The 19,352-nt window shown below is 49.0% G+C and overlaps 1 protein-coding gene across 1 annotated transcript in view; it reads right to left on the reverse strand.

The window, feature by feature from the left end:
* Window positions 1-1,009: 1,009 nt before the first annotated feature.
* TMEM88 (transmembrane protein 88) overlaps window positions 1,010-19,352 on the reverse strand; it is a 28,207-nt gene continuing 9,864 nt past the window's right edge. The window contains exon 2 of the mRNA XM_073547042.1: window positions 1,010-1,502. Coding sequence (XP_073403143.1) covers window positions 1,251-1,502 — 252 coding nt within the window. The 3' untranslated portion in view covers window positions 1,010-1,250. The remainder of the gene's footprint in view (window positions 1,503-19,352) is intronic.

Genomic DNA, 19,352 nt, shown 5'->3' on the forward strand with positions numbered 1-19,352 from the left:
CCCACCTCAGCTGTAGATCTCTGCGGTTCATCCAGAGTGATCATGGGCCTCTTGGCTGCATCTCTGATCAGTCTTCTCCTTGTTTGAGATGAAAGTTTAGAGGGACGGCCGGGTCTTGGTAGATTTGCAGTGGTATGATACTCCTTCCATTTCAATATGATCGCTTGCACAGTGCTCCTTGGGATGTTTAAAGTTTTGGAAATCATTTTGTATCCAAATCTGGCTTTAAACTTCTCCACCACAGTATCACGGACCTGCCTGTTGTGTTCCTTGGTCTTCATGATGCTCTCTGTGCTTCAAACAGAACCCTGAGACTATCACAGAGCAGGAGCATTTATACGGAGACTTGATTACACACAGGTGGATTATATTTATCATCATTAGTCATTTAGGACAACATTGGATCATTCAGAGATCCACAATGAACTTCTGGAGTGAGTTTGCGGCACTGAAAGTAAAGGGGCTGAATAATATTGCACGCCCCACTTTTCAATTTTTGAATTTCCACAAAAATGTAAAATAACCAATAAATATCGTTCAACTTCACAATTGTGTCCCACTTGTTGATTCTTCACCAAAAATTTACATTTGGTATCTTTATGAAAGAAGCATGATATGTGGGAAAAGGGTGAAAAGTTCCAGGGGGACGAATACTTTCGCAAGGCTCTGTGTAATACTACCATATAGTGAGCAGATAAGTGACAGACTCCCATCCATACAATATAACACCGCCATACAGCGCAGTTCCTGGTGTTGGGAGGGTCGAGCGTTGTTTCTATAATAATGCCGCCACCTAGCAGCCAAGTCATCCTACCGCCATACAGCGCACAAGAAAGGTTCCATCTCATGGCTAAATGATCCCGCCGTCTCTATACACTGTCCGGCCCGATATCCGCAGAGTACCCGATGAGACCGGGCTCGGATAATACCGCCACAGTCACACCGTGCGCAGCCTGCGGCGCTGTCGGGTCAGGATGGGGGGGTTATATCACCCGCAGGTTCTCAGAGGTCACAGACACGGTGGTTTATTCGGTGTATAGCGGCGGTACATGATGGGCGCGGACCCTGTCACACGCTGCTCCGCCACAGTATTCCACAAGCTGAGGACTCCTCTAGTTACAGCCAAAGCTGCAGTCACACTCAGAGGTGATGTGTCTCCGCGGCTGCGGCCATGCTGGGAGCTGTAGTGTCACTGTACACCAGGCGGCAGCAGGGGAGCTCTCCAGCAGGCGGCGCTGTCCGCGGCCCCGTCACACCCAGGCCTTGTCGCCGCCCTGGGGTCCCTGGCTGTCCGGGCGGCTCCGGGCCGCGGCTCCCCGGTACATGGCGCGGCTGTAGGGCAGGAAGCAGGAGCTGAGCTGGAAGCAGCGGACGATGCGGGCGAATCCGGCCAGACCGAGCACCAGCAGCGGCAGCGCCAGCAGCGCCCCGAACACCAGCAGCGTCACACAGGCGGCCGGGGTCAGCAGCGGCGGGCACAGCGGCTCCGCGGGCCTCCGGAACTGCGGGCGGAGAGCAGAGGGTTAACGGCGGGGGAGGGGGCAGAACCGAGCAGAGACCCCCCACACTGAGGAGAGAGAGGGGAGACCGTGTATCTAATCCCCGCCTGTGTGATACTGACTGCTGAGCCGTGTATCTAATCCTCTCCTGTGTGATACTGACTGCTGAGCTGTGTGTCTAATCCTCTCCTGTGTGATACTGACTGCTGAGCCGTGTATCTAATCCTATCCTGTGTGATACTGTCTGCTGAGCCGTGTAGCTAATCCTATCCTGTGTGATACTGACTGCTGAGCTGTGTATCTAATCCTCTCCTGTGTGATACTGTCTGCTGAGCCGTGTGTCTAATCCTCTCCTGTGTGATACTGACTGCTGAGCCGTGTATCTAATCCTATCCTGTGTGATACTGTCTGCTGAGCCGTGTAGCTAATCCTATCCTGTGTGATACTGACTGCTGAGCTGTGTATCTAATCCTCTCCTGTGTGATACTGACTGCTGAGCCGTGTATCTAATCCTCTCCTGTGTGATACTGTCTGCTGAGCTGTGAATCTAATCCTATCCTGTGTGATACTGTCTGCTGAGCCGTGTAGCTAATCCTATCCTGTGTGATACTGACTGCTGAGCTGTGTATCTAATCCTCTCCTGTGTGATACTGACTGCTGAGCCGTGTATCTAATCCTCTCCTGTGTGATACTGACTGCTGAGCCGTGTATCTAATCCTATCCTGTGTGATACTGTCTGCTGAGCCGTGTGTCTAATCCTCTCCTGTGTGATACAGTCTGCTGAGCTGTGAATCTAATCCTATCCTGTGTGATACTGTCTGCTGAGCTGTGTATCTAATCCTCTCCTGTGTGATACTGTCTGCTGAGCTGTGTATCTAATCCTCTCCTGTGTGATACTGACTGCTGAGCTGTGTATCTAATCCTCTCCTGTGTGATACTGTCTGCTGAGCCGTGTATCTAATCCTATCCTGTGTGATACTGTCTGCTGAGCCGTGTAGCTAATCCTATCCTGTGTGATACTGACTGCTGAGCTGTGTATCTAATCCTCTCCTGTGTGATACTGACTGCTGAGCCGTGTATCTAATCCTCTCCTGTGTGATACTGTCTGCTGAGCTGTGAATCTAATCCTATCCTGTGTGATACTGTCTGCTGAGCCGTGTAGCTAATCCTATCCTGTGTGATACTGTCTGCTGAGCTGTGTATCTAATCCTCTCCTGTGTGATACTGTCTGCTGAGCTGTGTATCTAATCCTCTCCTGTGTGATACTGTCTGCTGAGCCGTGTGTCTAATCCTCTCCTGTGTGATACTGACTGCTGAGCCGTGTATCTAATCCTATCCTGTGTGATACTGTCTGCTGAGCCGTGTAGCTAATCCTATCCTGTGTGATACTGACTGCTGAGCTGTGTATCTAATCCTCTCCTGTGTGATACTGACTGCTGAGCCGTGTATCTAATCCTCTCCTGTGTGATACTGTCTGCTGAGCTGTGAATCTAATCCTATCCTGTGTGATACTGTCTGCTGAGCCGTGTAGCTAATCCTATCCTGTGTGATACTGACTGCTGAGCTGTGTATCTAATCCTCTCCTGTGTGATACTGACTGCTGAGCCGTGTATCTAATCCTCTCCTGTGTGATACTGACTGCTGAGCCGTGTATCTAATCCTATCCTGTGTGATACTGTCTGCTGAGCCGTGTGTCTAATCCTCTCCTGTGTGATACAGTCTGCTGAGCTGTGAATCTAATCCTATCCTGTGTGATACTGTCTGCTGAGCTGTGTATCTAATCCTCTCCTGTGTGATACTGTCTGCTGAGCTGTGTATCTAATCCTCTCCTGTGTGATACTGACTGCTGAGCTGTGTATCTAATCCTCTCCTGTGTGATACTGTCTGCTGAGCCGTGTATCTAATCCTATCCTGTGTGATACTGACTGCTGAGCTGTGTATCTAATCCTCTCCTGTGTGATACTGACTGCTGAGCTGTGTATCTAATCCTCTCCTGTGTGATACAGTCTGCTGAGCTGTGAATCTAATCCTATCCTGTGTGATACTGTCTGCTGAGCCGTGTAGCTAATCCTCTCCTGTGTGATACTGTCTGCTGAGCTGTGTATCTAATCCTCTCCTGTGTGATACTGTCTGCTGAGCTGTGTATCTAATCCTCTCCTGTGTGATACTGACTGCTGAGCTGTGTATCTAATCCTCTCCTGTGTGATACTGTCTGCTGAGCCGTGTATCTAATCCTATCCTGTGTGATACTGACTGCTGAGCTGTGTATCTAATCCTCTCCTGTGTGATACTGACTGCTGAGCTGTGAATCTAATCCTATCCTGTGTGATACTGTCTACTGAGCCGTGTGTCTAATCCTCTCCTGTGTGATACTGACTGCTGAGCCGTGTATCTAATCCTCTCCTGTGTGATACTGACTGCTGAGCCGTGTATCTAATCCTCTCCTGTGTGATACTGTCTGCTGAGCTGTGTATCTAATCCCCGCCTGTGTGATACTGACTGCTGAGCCGTGTATCTAATCCTCTCCTGTGTGATACTGTCTGCTGAGCCGTGTATCTAATCCTCTCCTGTGTGATACTGTCTGCTGAGCTGTGTATCTAATCCTCTCCTGTGTGATACTGTCTGCTGAGCTGTGTATCTAATCCTCTCCTGTGTGATACTGACTGCTGAGCTGTGTATCTAATCCTCTCCTGTGTGATACTGTCTGCTGAGCCGTGTATCTAATCCTCTCCTGTGTGATACTGACTGCTGAGCTGTGTATCTAATCCTCTCCTGTGTGATACTGTCTGCTGAGCTGTGTATCTAATCCCCACCTGTGTGATACTGACTGCTGAGCCGTGTATCTAATCCTCTCCTGTGTGATACTGACTGCTGAGCCGCGTATCTAATCCTCTCCTGTGTGATACTGACTGCTGAGCCGTGTATCTAATCCTATCCTGTGTGATACTGACTGCTGAGCTGTGTATCTAATCCTCTCCTGTGTGATACTGACTGCTGAGCCATGTATCTAATCCTCTCCTGTGTGATACTGACTGCTGAGCCGTGTATCTAATCCCCGCCTGTGTGATACTGACTGCTGAGCCGTGTATCTAATCCTCTCCTGTGTGATACTGACTGCTGAGCTGTGTATCTAATCCTCTCCTGTGTGATACTGACTGCTGAGCTGTGTATCTAATCCTCTCCTGTGTGATACTGACTGCTGAGCTGTGTATCTAATCCTCTCCTGTGTGATACTGTCTGCTGAGCTGTGTATCTAATCCCCGCCTGTGTGATACTGACTGCTGAGCCATGTATCTAATCCTCTCCTGTGTGATACTGACTGCTGAGCCGTGTATCTAATCCTCTCCTGTGTGATACTGTCTGCTGAGCCGTGTATCTAATCCCCGCCTGTGTGATACTGACTGCTGAGCCATGTATCTAATCCTCTCCTGTGTGATACTGACTGCTGAGCTGTGTATCTAATCCTCTCCTGTGTGATACTGACTGCTGAGCTGTGTATCTAATCCTCTCCTGTGTGATACTGACTGCTGAGCCATGTATCTAATCCTCTCCTGTGTGATACTGACTGCTGAGCCGTGTATCTAATCCCCGCCTGTGTGATACTGACTGCTGAGCCGTGTATCTAATCCTCTCCTGTGTGATACTGACTGCTGAGCTGTGTATCTAATCCTCTCCTGTGTGATACTGACTGCTGAGCTGTGTATCTAATCCTCTCCTGTGTGATACTGTCTGCTGAGCTGTGTATCTAATCCCCGCCTGTGTGATACTGACTGCTGAGCCATGTATCTAATCCTATCCTGTGTGATACTGACTGCTGAGCTGTGTATCTAATCCTCTCCTGTGTGATACTGACTGCTGAGCCGTGTATCTAATCCTCTCCTGTGTGATACTGACTGCTGAGCCGTGTATCTAATCCCCGCCTGTGTGATACTGACTGCTGAGCCGTGTATCTAATCCTCTCCTGTGTGATACTGACTGCTGAGCTGTGTATCTAATCCTCTCCTGTGTGATACTGACTGCTGAGCTGTGTATCTAATCCTCTCCTGTGTGATACTGACTGCTGAGCCGTGTATCTAATCCTCTCCTGTGTGATACTGACTGCTGAGCCGTGTATCTAATCCCCGCCTGTGTGATACTGACTGCTGAGCCGTGTATCTAATCCTCTCCTGTGTGATACTGACTGCTGAGCTGTGTATCTAATCCTCTCCTGTGTGATACTGACTGCTGAGCCGTGTATCTAATCCCCGCCTGTGTGATACTGACTGCTGAGCCGTGTATCTAATCCTCTCCTGTGTGATACTGACTGCTGAGCCGTGTATCTAATCCCCGCCTGTGTGATACTGACTGCTGAGCCGTTTATCTAATCCCCGCCTGTGTGATACTGACTGCTGAGCCGTGTATCTAATCCTATCCTGTGTGATACTGACTGCTGAGCCGTGTATCTAATCCCCGCCTGTGTGATACTGACTGCTGAGCCGTGTATCTAATCCTATCCTGTGTGATACTGACTGCTGAGCCGTGTATCTAATCCCCGCCTGTGTGATACTGACTGCTGAGCCGTGTATCTAATCCTCTCCTGTGTGATACTGACTGCTGAGCTGTGTATCTAATCCTCTCCTGTGTGATACTGACTGCTGAGCCGTGTATCTAATCCCCGCCTGTGTGATACTGACTGCTGAGCCGTGTATCTAATCCTATCCTGTGTGATACTGACTGCTGAGCCGTGTATCTAATCCCCGCCTGTGTGATACTGACTGCTGAGCCGTGTATCTAATCCTCTCCTGTGTGATACTGACTGCTGAGCCGTGTATCTTATCCTATCCTGTGTGATACTGACTGCTGAGCCGTGTATCTAATCCCCGCCTGTGTGATACTGTCTGCTGAGCCGTGTATCTAATCCCCGCCTGTGTGATACTGACTGCTGAGCCGTGTATCTAATCCCCGCCTGTGTGATACTGACTGTTGAGCCATGTATCTAATCCTCTCCTGTGTGATACTGACTGCTGAGCTGTGTATCTAATCCTCTCCTGTGTGATACTGACTGCTGAGCCGTGCATCTAATCCTATCCTGTGTGATACTGACTGCTGAGCTGTGTATCTAATCCTCTCCTGTGTGATACTGACTGCTGAGCCGTGTATCTAATCCTCTCCTGTGTGATACTGACTGCTGAGCCGTGTATCTAATCCCCGCCTGTGTGATACTGACTGCTGAGCCGTGTATCTAATCCTCTCCTGTGTGATACTGACTGCTGAGCTGTGTATCTAATCCTCTCCTGTGTGATACTGACTGCTGAGCCGTGCATCTAATCCTATCCTGTGTGATACTGACTGCTGAGCCGTGTATCTAATCCTCTCCTGTGTGATACTGACTGCTGAGCCGTGTATCTAATCCTCTCCTGTGTGATACTGACTGCTGAGCCGTGTATCTAATCCCCGCCTGTGTGATACTGACTGCTGAGCCGTGTATCTAATCCTCTCCTGTGTGATACTGACTGCTGAGCCGTGTGTCTAATCCTATCCTGTGTGATACTGACTGCTGAGCCGTGTATCTAATCCCCGCCTGTGTGATACTGACTGCTGAGCCGTGTATCTAATCCTCTCCTGTGTGATACTGACTGCTGAGCCGTGTATCTAATCCCCGCCTGTGTGATACTGACTGCTGAGCCGTGTATCTAATCCTCTCCTGTGTGATACTGACTGCTGAGCTGTGTATCTAATCCTATCCTGTGTGATACTGACTGCTGAGCTGTGTATCTAATCCCCGCCTGTGTGATACTGACTGCTGAGCCGTGTATCTAATCCTCTCCTGTGTGATACTGACTGCTGAGCCGTGTATCTTATCCTATCCTGTGTGATACTGACTGCTGAGCCGTGTATCTAATCCCCGCCTGTGTGATACTGACTGTTGAGCCATGTATCTAATCCTCTCCTGTGTGATACTGACTGCTGAGCTGTGTATCTAATCCTCTCCTGTGTGATACTGACTGCTGAGCCGTGCATCTAATCCTATCCTGTGTGATACTGACTGCTGAGCTGTGTATCTAATCCTCTCCTGTGTGATACTGACTGCTGAGCCGTGTATCTAATCCTCTCCTGTGTGATACTGACTGCTGAGCCGTGTATCTAATCCCCGCCTGTGTGATACTGACTGCTGAGCCGTGTATCTAATCCTCTCCTGTGTGATACTGACTGCTGAGCTGTGTATCTAATCCTCTCCTGTGTGATACTGACTGCTGAGCCGTGCATCTAATCCTATCCTGTGTGATACTGACTGCTGAGCCGTGTATCTAATCCTCTCCTGTGTGATACTGACTGCTGAGCCGTGTATCTAATCCTCTCCTGTGTGATACTGACTGCTGAGCCGTGTATCTAATCCCCGCCTGTGTGATACTGACTGCTGAGCCGTGTATCTAATCCTCTCCTGTGTGATACTGACTGCTGAGCTGTGTATCTAATCCTATCCTGTGTGATACTGACTGCTGAGCCGTGTATCTAATCCCCGCCTGTGTGATACTGACTGCTGAGCCGTGTATCTAATCCTCTCCTGTGTGATACTGACTGCTGAGCTGTGTATCTAATCCTCTCCTGTGTGATACTGACTGCTGAGCCGTGTATCTAATCCCCGCCTGTGTGATACTGACTGCTGAGCCGTGTATCTAATCCTCTCCTGAGTGATACTGACTGCTGAGCTGTGTATCTAATCCTATCCTGTGTGATACTGACTGCTGAGCCGTGTATCTAATCCCCGCCTGTGTGATACTGACTGCTGAGCCGTGTATCTAATCCTCTCCTGTGTGATACTGACTGCTGAGCCGTGTATCTTATCCTATCCTGTGTGATACTGACTGCTGAGCCGTGTATCTAATCCCCGCCTGTGTGATACTGTCTGCTGAGCCGTGTATCTAATCCCCGCCTGTGTGATACTGACTGCTGAGCCGTGTATCTAATCCCCGCCTGTGTGATACTGACTGCTGAGCCATGTATCTAATCCTCTCCTGTGTGATACTGACTGCTGAGCTGTGTATCTAATCCTATCCTGTGTGATACTGACTGCTGAGCTGTGTATCTAATCCCATCTTGTGTGATACTGTCTGCTGAGCCGTGTATCTAATCCTCTCCTGTGTGATACTGACTGCTGAGCCGTGTATCTAATCCTCTCCTGTGTGATACTGACTGCTGAGCTGTGTATCTAATCCCCTCCTGTGTGATACTGACTGCTGGGACGTGTATCTAATCCTATCCTGTGTGATACTGACTGCTGAGCCGTGTATCTAATCCTCTCCTGTGTGATACTGACTGCTGAGCCGTGTATCTAATCCTCTCCTGTGTGATACTGACTGCTGAGCTGTGTATCTAATCCCCTCCTGTGTGATACTGACTGCTGAGCCGTGTATCTAATCCTCTCCTGTGTGATACTGACTGCTGAGCTGTGTATCTAATCCCCTCCTGTGTGATACTGACTGCTGGACCGTGTATCTAATCCTATCCTGTGTGATACTGACTGCTGAGCCGTGTATCTAATCCCCTCCTGTGTGATACTGACTGCTGAGCTGTGTATCTAATCCCCGCCTGTGTGATACTGACTGCTGGGCCGTGTATCTAATCCCCTCCTGTGTGATACTGACTGCTGAGCTGTGTATCTAATCCTATCCTGTGTGATACTGACTGCTGAGCCATGTATCTAATCCTCCTGTGTGATACTGTCTGCTGAGCCGTGTATCTAATCCTATCCTGTGTGATACTGACTGCTGAGCCGTGTATCTAATCCTATCCTGTGTGATACTGACTGCTGAGCCGTGTATCTAATCCCCGCCTGTGTGATACTGTCTGCTGAGCCGTGTATCTAATCCCCGCCTGTGTGATACTGACTGCTGAGCCGTGTATCTAATCCCCGCCTGTGTGATACTGACTGCTGAGCCGTGTATCTAATCCTCTCCTGTGTGATACTGTCTGCTGAGCCATGTATCTAATCCTATCCTGTGTGATACTGACTGCTGAGCCGTGTATCTAATCCTATCCTGTGTGATACTGACTGCTGACCTGTGTATCTAATCCTATCCTGTGTGATACTGACTGCTGAGCTGTGTATCTAATCCTCTCCTGTGTGATACTGACTGCTGAGTCGTGTATCTAATCCCATCTTGTGTGATACTGTCTGCTGAGCCGTGTATCTAATCCCATCTTGTGTGATACTGACTGCTGAGCCGTGTATCTAATCCCCTCCTGTGTGATACTGACTGCTGAGCCGTGTATCTAATCCTCTCCTGTGTGATACTGACTGCTGAGCTGTGTATCTAATCCCCTCCTGTGTGATACTGACTGCTGGGCCGTGTATCTAATCCTATCCTTTGTGATACTGACTGCTGAGCCGTGTATCTAATCCCCGCCTGTGTTATACTGACTGCTGAGCCGTGTATCTAATCCTTTCCTGTGTGATACTGACTGCTGAGCCGTGTATCTTATCCTATCCTGTGTGATACTGACTGCTGAGCCGTGTATCTAATCCCCGCCTGTGTGATACTGTCTGCTGAGCCGTGTAATTCCCGCCTGTGTGATACTGACTGCTGAGCCGTGTATCTAATCCCCGCCTGTGTGATACTGACTGCTGAGCCATGTATCTAATCCTCTCCTGTGTGATACTGACTGCTGAGCTGTGTATCTAATCCTATCCTGTGTGATACTGACTGCTGAGCTGTGTATCTAATCCCATCTTGTGTGATACTGTCTGCTGAGCCGTGTATCTAATCCTCTCCTGTGTGATACTGACTGCTGAGCCGTGTATCTAATCCTCTCCTGTGTGATACTGACTGCTGAGCTGTGTATCTAATCCCCTCCTGTATGATACTGACTGCTGGGCCGTGTATCTAATCCTATCCTGTGTGATACTGACTGCTGAGCCGTGTATCTAATCCTCTCCTGTGTGATACTGACTGCTGAGCCGTGTATCTAATCCTCTCCTGTGTGATACTGACTGCTGAGCTGTGTATCTAATCCCCTCCTGTGTGATAATGACTGCTGAGCCGTGTATCTAATCCTCTCCTGTGTGATACTGACTGCTGAGCTGTGTATCTAATCCCCTCCTGTGTGATACTGACTGCTGGGCCGTGTATCTAATCCCCTCCTGTGTGATACTGCTGAGCCGTGTATCTAATCCCCTCCTGTGTGATACTGACTGCTGGGCCGTGTATCTAATCCCCGCCTGTGTGATACTGTCTGCTGAGCCGTGTATCTAATCCCCGCCTGTGTGATACTGACTGCTGAGCCGTGTATCTAATCCCCGCTTGTGTGATACTGCTGAGCCATGTATCTAATCCTCTCCTGTGTGATACTGTCTGCTGAGCCGTGTATCTAATCCTATCCTGTGTGATACTGACTGCTGAGCTGTGTATCTAATCCTATCCTGTGTGATACTGACTGCTGAGCTGTGTATCTAATCCTCTCCTGTGTGATACTGACTGCTGAGCTGTGTATCTAATCCCCTCCTGTGTGATAATGACTGCTGGGCCGTGTATCTAATCCTATCCTGTGTGATACTGACTGCTGAGCCGTGTATCTAATCCCCTCCTGTGTGATACTAACTGCTGAGCCGTGTATCTAATCCCCGCCTGTGTGATACTGACTGCTGAGCCGTGTATCTAATCCTCTCCTGTGTGATACTGACTGCTGAGCCGTGTATCTAATCCTATCCTGTGTGATACTGTCTGCTGAGCCGTGTGTCTAATCCTCTCCTGTGTGATACTGACTGCTGAGCCGTGTATCTAATCCTCTCCTGTGTGATACTGTCTGCTGAGCTGTGAATCTAATCCTATCCTGTGTGATACTGTCTGCTGAGCCGTGTAGCTAATCCTCTCCTGTGTGATACTGACTGCTGAGCTGTGTATCTAATCCTCTCCTGTGTGATACTGACTGCTGAGCCGTGTATCTAATCCTCTCCTGTGTGATACTGACTGCTGAGCCGTGTATCTAATCCTATCCTGTGTGATACTGTCTGCTGAGCCGTGTGTCTAATCCTCTCCTGTGTGATACAGTCTGCTGAGCTGTGAATCTAATCCTATCCTGTGTGATACTGTCTGCTGAGCTGTGTATCTAATCCTCTCCTGTGTGATACTGTCTGCTGAGCTGTGTATCTAATCCTCTCCTGTGTGATACTGACTGCTGAGCTGTGTATCTAATCCTCTCCTGTGTGATACTGTCTGCTGAGCCGTGTATCTAATCCTATCCTGTGTGATACTGACTGCTGAGCTGTGTATCTAATCCTCTCCTGTGTGATACTGACTGCTGAGCTGTGTATCTAATCCTCTCCTGTGTGATACAGTCTGCTGAGCTGTGAATCTAATCCTATCCTGTGTGATACTGTCTGCTGAGCCGTGTAGCTAATCCTCTCCTGTGTGATACTGTCTGCTGAGCTGTGTATCTAATCCTCTCCTGTGTGATACTGTCTGCTGAGCTGTGTATCTAATCCTCTCCTGTGTGATACTGACTGCTGAGCTGTGTATCTAATCCTCTCCTGTGTGATACTGTCTGCTGAGCCGTGTATCTAATCCTATCCTGTGTGATACTGACTGCTGAGCTGTGTATCTAATCCTCTCCTGTGTGATACTGACTGCTGAGCTGTGAATCTAATCCTATCCTGTGTGATACTGTCTACTGAGCCGTGTGTCTAATCCTCTCCTGTGTGATACTGACTGCTGAGCCGTGTATCTAATCCTCTCCTGTGTGATACTGACTGCTGAGCCGTGTATCTAATCCTCTCCTGTGTGATACTGTCTGCTGAGCTGTGTATCTAATCCCCGCCTGTGTGATACTGACTGCTGAGCCGTGTATCTAATCCTCTCCTGTGTGATACTGTCTGCTGAGCCGTGTATCTAATCCTCTCCTGTGTGATACTGTCTGCTGAGCTGTGTATCTAATCCTCTCCTGTGTGATACTGTCTGCTGAGCTGTGTATCTAATCCTCTCCTGTGTGATACTGACTGCTGAGCTGTGTATCTAATCCTCTCCTGTGTGATACTGTCTGCTGAGCCGTGTATCTAATCCTCTCCTGTGTGATACTGACTGCTGAGCTGTGTATCTAATCCTCTCCTGTGTGATACTGTCTGCTGAGCTGTGTATCTAATCCCCACCTGTGTGATACTGACTGCTGAGCCGTGTATCTAATCCTCTCCTGTGTGATACTGACTGCTGAGCCGCGTATCTAATCCTCTCCTGTGTGATACTGACTGCTGAGCCGTGTATCTAATCCTATCCTGTGTGATACTGACTGCTGAGCTGTGTATCTAATCCTCTCCTGTGTGATACTGACTGCTGAGCCATGTATCTAATCCTCTCCTGTGTGATACTGACTGCTGAGCCGTGTATCTAATCCCCGCCTGTGTGATACTGACTGCTGAGCCGTGTATCTAATCCTCTCCTGTGTGATACTGACTGCTGAGCTGTGTATCTAATCCTCTCCTGTGTGATACTGACTGCTGAGCTGTGTATCTAATCCTCTCCTGTGTGATACTGACTGCTGAGCTGTGTATCTAATCCTCTCCTGTGTGATACTGTCTGCTGAGCTGTGTATCTAATCCCCGCCTGTGTGATACTGACTGCTGAGCCATGTATCTAATCCTCTCCTGTGTGATACTGACTGCTGAGCCGTGTATCTAATCCTCTCCTGTGTGATACTGTCTGCTGAGCCGTGTATCTAATCCCCGCCTGTGTGATACTGACTGCTGAGCCATGTATCTAATCCTCTCCTGTGTGATACTGACTGCTGAGCTGTGTATCTAATCCTCTCCTGTGTGATACTGACTGCTGAGCTGTGTATCTAATCCTCTCCTGTGTGATACTGACTGCTGAGCCGTGTATCTAATCCTCTCCTGTGTGATACTGACTGCTGAGCTGTGTATCTAATCCTCTCCTGTGTGATACTGACTGCTGAGCCGTGTATCTAATCCCCGCCTGTGTGATACTGACTGCTGAGCCGTGTATCTAATCCTATCCTGTGTGATACTGACTGCTGAGCCGTGTATCTAATCCCCGCCTGTGTGATACTGACTGCTGAGCCGTGTATCTAATCCTCTCCTGTGTGATACTGACTGCTGAGCCGTGTATCTTATCCTATCCTGTGTGATACTGACTGCTGAGCCGTGTATCTAATCCCCGCCTGTGTGATACTGTCTGCTGAGCCGTGTATCTAATCCCCGCCTGTGTGATACTGACTGCTGAGCCGTGTATCTAATCCCCGCCTGTGTGATACTGACTGTTGAGCCATGTATCTAATCCTCTCCTGTGTGATACTGACTGCTGAGCTGTGTATCTAATCCTCTCCTGTGTGATACTGACTGCTGAGCCGTGCATCTAATCCTATCCTGTGTGATACTGACTGCTGAGCTGTGTATCTAATCCTCTCCTGTGTGATACTGACTGCTGAGCCGTGTATCTAATCCTCTCCTGTGTGATACTGACTGCTGAGCCGTGTATCTAATCCCCGCCTGTGTGATACTGACTGCTGAGCCGTGTATCTAATCCTCTCCTGTGTGATACTGACTGCTGAGCTGTGTATCTAATCCTCTCCTGTGTGATACTGACTGCTGAGCCGTGCATCTAATCCTATCCTGTGTGATACTGACTGCTGAGCCGTGTATCTAATCCTCTCCTGTGTGATACTGACTGCTGAGCCGTGTATCTAATCCTCTCCTGTGTGATACTGACTGCTGAGCCGTGTATCTAATCCCCGCCTGTGTGATACTGACTGCTGAGCCGTGTATCTAATCCTCTCCTGTGTGATACTGACTGCTGAGCCGTGTGTCTAATCCTATCCTGTGTGATACTGACTGCTGAGCCGTGTATCTAATCCCCGCCTGTGTGATACTGACTGCTGAGCCGTGTATCTAATCCTCTCCTGTGTGATACTGACTGCTGAGCCGTGTATCTAATCCCCGCCTGTGTGATACTGACTGCTGAGCCGTGTATCTAATCCTCTCCTGTGTGATACTGACTGCTGAGCTGTGTATCTAATCCTATCCTGTGTGATACTGACTGCTGAGCTGTGTATCTAATCCCCGCCTGTGTGATACTGACTGCTGAGCCGTGTATCTAATCCTCTCCTGTGTGATACTGACTGCTGAGCCGTGTATCTTATCCTATCCTGTGTGATACTGACTGCTGAGCCGTGTATCTAATCCCCGCCTGTGTGATACTGACTGTTGAGCCATGTATCTAATCCTCTCCTGTGTGATACTGACTGCTGAGCTGTGTATCTAATCCTCTCCTGTGTGATACTGACTGCTGAGCCGTGCATCTAATCCTATCCTGTGTGATACTGACTGCTGAGCTGTGTATCTAATCCTCTCCTGTGTGATACTGACTGCTGAGCCGTGTATCTAATCCTCTCCTGTGTGATACTGACTGCTGAGCCGTGTATCTAATCCCCGCCTGTGTGATACTGACTGCTGAGCCGTGTATCTAATCCTCTCCTGTGTGATACTGACTGCTGAGCTGTGTATCTAATCCTCTCCTGTGTGATACTGACTGCTGAGCCGTGCATCTAATCCTATCCTGTGTGATACTGACTGCTGAGCCGTGTATCTAATCCTCTCCTGTGTGATACTGACTGCTGAGCCGTGTATCTAATCCTCTCCTGTGTGATACTGACTGCTGAGCCGTGTATCTAATCCCCGCCTGTGTGATACTGACTGCTGAGCCGTGTATCTAATCCTCTCCTGTGTGATACTGACTGCTGAGCTGTGTATCTAATCCTATCCTGTGTGATACTGACTGCTGAGCCGTGTATCTAATCCCCGCCTGTGTGATACTGACTGCTGAGCCGTGTATCTAATCCTCTCCTGTGTGATACTGACTGCTGAGCTGTGTATCTAATCCTCTCCTGTGTGATACTGACTGCTGAGCCGTGTATCTAATCCCCGCCTGTGTGATACTGACTGCTGAGCCGTGTATCTAATCCTCTCCTGAGTGATACTGACTGCTGAGCTGTGTATCTAATCCTATCCTGTGTGATACTGACTGCTGAGCCGTGTATCTAATCCCCGCCTGTGTGATACTGACTGCTGAGCCGTGTATCTAATCCTCTCCTGTGTGATACTGACTGCTGAGCCGTGTATCTTATCCTATCCTGTGTGATACTGACTGCTGAGCCGTGTATCTAATCCCCGCCTGTGTGATACTGTCTGCTGAGCCGTGTATCTAATCCCCGCCTGTGTGATACTGACTGCTGAGCCGTGTATCTAATCCCCGCCTGTGTGATACTGACTGCTGAGCCATGTATCTAATCCTCTCCTGTGTGATACTGACTGCTGAGCTGTGTATCTAATCCTATCCTGTGTGATACTGACTGCTGAGCTGTGTATCTAATCCCATCTTGTGTGATACTGTCTGCTGAGCCGTGTATCTAATCCTCTCCTGTGTGATACTGACTGCTGAGCCGTGTATCTAATCCTCTCCTGTGTGATACTGACTGCTGAGCTGTGTATCTAATCCCCTCCTGTGTGATACTGACTGCTGGGACGTGTATCTAATCCTATCCTGTGTGATACTGACTGCTGAGCCGTGTATCTAATCCTCTCCTGTGTGATACTGACTGCTGAGCCGTGTATCTAATCCTCTCCTGTGTGATACTGACTGCTGAGCTGTGTATCTAATCCCCTCCTGTGTGATACTGACTGCTGAGCCGTGTATCTAATCCTCTCCTGTGTGATACTGACTGCTGAGCTGTGTATCTAATCCCCTCCTGTGTGATACTGACTGCTGGACCGTGTATCTAATCCTATCCTGTGTGATACTGACTGCTGAGCCGTGTATCTAATCCCCTCCTGTGTGATACTGACTGCTGAGCTGTGTATCTAATCCCCGCCTGTGTGATACTGACTGCTGGGCCGTGTATCTAATCCCCTCCTGTGTGATACTGACTGCTGAGCTGTGTATCTAATCCTATCCTGTGTGATACTGACTGCTGAGCCATGTATCTAATCCTCCTGTGTGATACTGTCTGCTGAGCCGTGTATCTAATCCTATCCTGTGTGATACTGACTGCTGAGCCGTGTATCTAATCCTATCCTGTGTGATACTGACTGCTGAGCCGTGTATCTAATCCCCGCCTGTGTGATACTGTCTGCTGAGCCGTGTATCTAATCCCCGCCTGTGTGATACTGACTGCTGAGCCGTGTATCTAATCCCCGCCTGTGTGATACTGACTGCTGAGCCGTGTATCTAATCCTCTCCTGTGTGATACTGTCTGCTGAGCCATGTATCTAATCCTATCCTGTGTGATACTGACTGCTGAGCCGTGTATCTAATCCTATCCTGTGTGATACTGACTGCTGACCTGTGTATCTAATCCTATCCTGTGTGATACTGACTGCTGAGCTGTGTATCTAATCCTCTCCTGTGTGATACTGACTGCTGAGTCGTGTATCTAATCCCATCTTGTGTGATACTGTCTGCTGAGCCGTGTATCTAATCCCATCTTGTGTGATACTGACTGCTGAGCCGTGTATCTAATCCCCTCCTGTGTGATACTGACTGCTGAGCCGTGTATCTAATCCTCTCCTGTGTGATACTGACTGCTGAGCTGTGTATCTAATCCCCTCCTGTGTGATACTGACTGCTGGGCCGTGTATCTAATCCTATCCTTTGTGATACTGACTGCTGAGCCGTGTATCTAATCCCCGCCTGTGTTATACTGACTGCTGAGCCGTGTATCTAATTCTTTCCTGTGTGATACTGACTGCTGAGCCGTGTATCTTATCCTATCCTGTGTGATACTGACTGCTGAGCCGTGTATCTAATCCCCGCCTGTGTGATACTGTCTGCTGAGCCGTGTAATTCCCGCCTGTGTGATACTGACTGCTGAGCCGTGTATCTAATCCCCGCCTGTGTGATACTGACTGCTGAGCCATGTATCTAATCCTCTCCTGTGTGATACTGACTGCTGAGCTGTGTATCTAATCCTATCCTGTGTGATACTGACTGCTGAGCTGTGTATCTAATCCCATCTTGTGTGATACTGTCTGCTGAGCCGTGTATCTAATCCTCTCCTGTGTGATACTGACTGCTGAGCCGTGTATCTAATCCTCTCCTGTGTGATACTGACTGCTGAGCTGTGTATCTAATCCCCTCCTGTATGATACTGACTGCTGGGCCGTGTATCTAATCCTATCCTGTGTGATACTGACTGCTGAGCCGTGTATCTAATCCTCTCCTGTGTGATACTGACTGCTGAGCCGTGTATCTAATCCTCTCCTGTGTGATACTGACTGCTGAGCTGTGTATCTAATCCCCTCCTGTGTGATAATGACTGCTGAGCCGTGTATCTAATCCTCTCCTGTGTGATACTGACTGCTGAGCTGTGTATCTAATCCCCTCCTGTGTGATACTGACTGCTGGGCCGTGTATCTAATCCCCTCCTGTGTGATACTGCTGAGCCGTGTATCTAATCCCCTCCTGTGTGATACTGACTGCTGGGCCGTGTATCTAATCCCCGCCTGTGTGATACTGTCTGCTGAGCCGTGTATCTAATCCCCGCCTGTGTGATACTGACTGCTGAGCCGTGTATCTAATCCCCGCTTGTGTGATACTGCTGAGCCATGTATCTAATCCTCTCCTGTGTGATACTGTCTGCTGAGCCGTGTATCTAATCCTATCCTGTGTGATACTGACTGCTGAGCTGTGTATCTAATCCTATCCTGTGTGATACTGACTGCTGAGCTGTGTATCTAATCCTCTCCTGTGTGATACTGACTGCTGAGCTGTGTATCTAATCCCCTCCTGTGTGATAATGACTGCTGGGCCGTGTATCTAATCCTATCCTGTGTGATACTGACTGCTGAGCCGTGTATCTAATCCCCTCCTGTGTGATACTAACTGCTGAGCCGTGTATCTAATCCCCGCCTGTGTGATACTGACTGCTGAGCCGTGTATCTAATCCTCTCCTGTGTGATACTGACTGCTGAGCTGTGTATCTAATCCTCTCCTGTGTGATACTGACTGCTGAGCCGTGTATCTAATCCCCGCCTGTGTGATACTGACTGCTGAGCCGTGTATCTAATCCTCTCCTGAGTGATACTGACTGCTGAGCTGTGTATCTAATCCTATCCTGTGTGATACTGACTGCTGAGCCGTGTATCTAATCCCCGCCTGTGTGATACTGACTGCTGAGCCGTGTATCTAATCCTCTCCTGTGTGATACTGACTGCTGAGCCGTGTATCTTATCCTATCCTGTGTGATACTGACTGCTGAGCCGTGTATCTAATCCCCGCCTGTGTGATACTGTCTGCTGAGCCGTGTATCTAATCCCCGCCTGTGTGATACTGACTGCTGAGCCGTGTATCTAATCCCCGCCTGTGTGATACTGACTGCTGAGCCATGTATCTAATCCTCTCCTGTGTGATACTGACTGCTGAGCTGTGTATCTAATCCTATCCTGTGTGATACTGACTGCTGAGCTGTGTATCTAATCCCATCTTGTGTGATACTGTCTGCTGAGCCGTGTATCTAATCCTCTCCTGTGTGATACTGACTGCTGAGCCGTGTATCTAATCCTCTCCTGTGTGATACTGACTGCTGAGCTGTGTATCTAATCCCCTCCTGTGTGATACTGACTGCTGGGACGTGTATCTAATCCTATCCTGTGTGATACTGACTGCTGAGCCGTGTATCTAATCCTCTCCTGTGTGATACTGACTGCTGAGCCGTGTATCTAATCCTCTCCTGTGTGATACTGACTGCTGAGCTGTGTATCTAATCCCCTCCTGTGTGATACTGACTGCTGAGCCGTGTATCTAATCCTCTCCTGTGTGATACTGACTGCTGAGCTGTGTATCTAATCCCCTCCTGTGTGATACTGACTGCTGG

This window comes from Dendrobates tinctorius, unplaced genomic scaffold, assembly GCF_039654945.1.
Source record: "Dendrobates tinctorius isolate UK_male_01 unplaced genomic scaffold, ASM3965494v1 ptg000151l, whole genome shotgun sequence".
Taxonomy (NCBI): domain Eukaryota; kingdom Metazoa; phylum Chordata; class Amphibia; order Anura; family Dendrobatidae; genus Dendrobates; species Dendrobates tinctorius.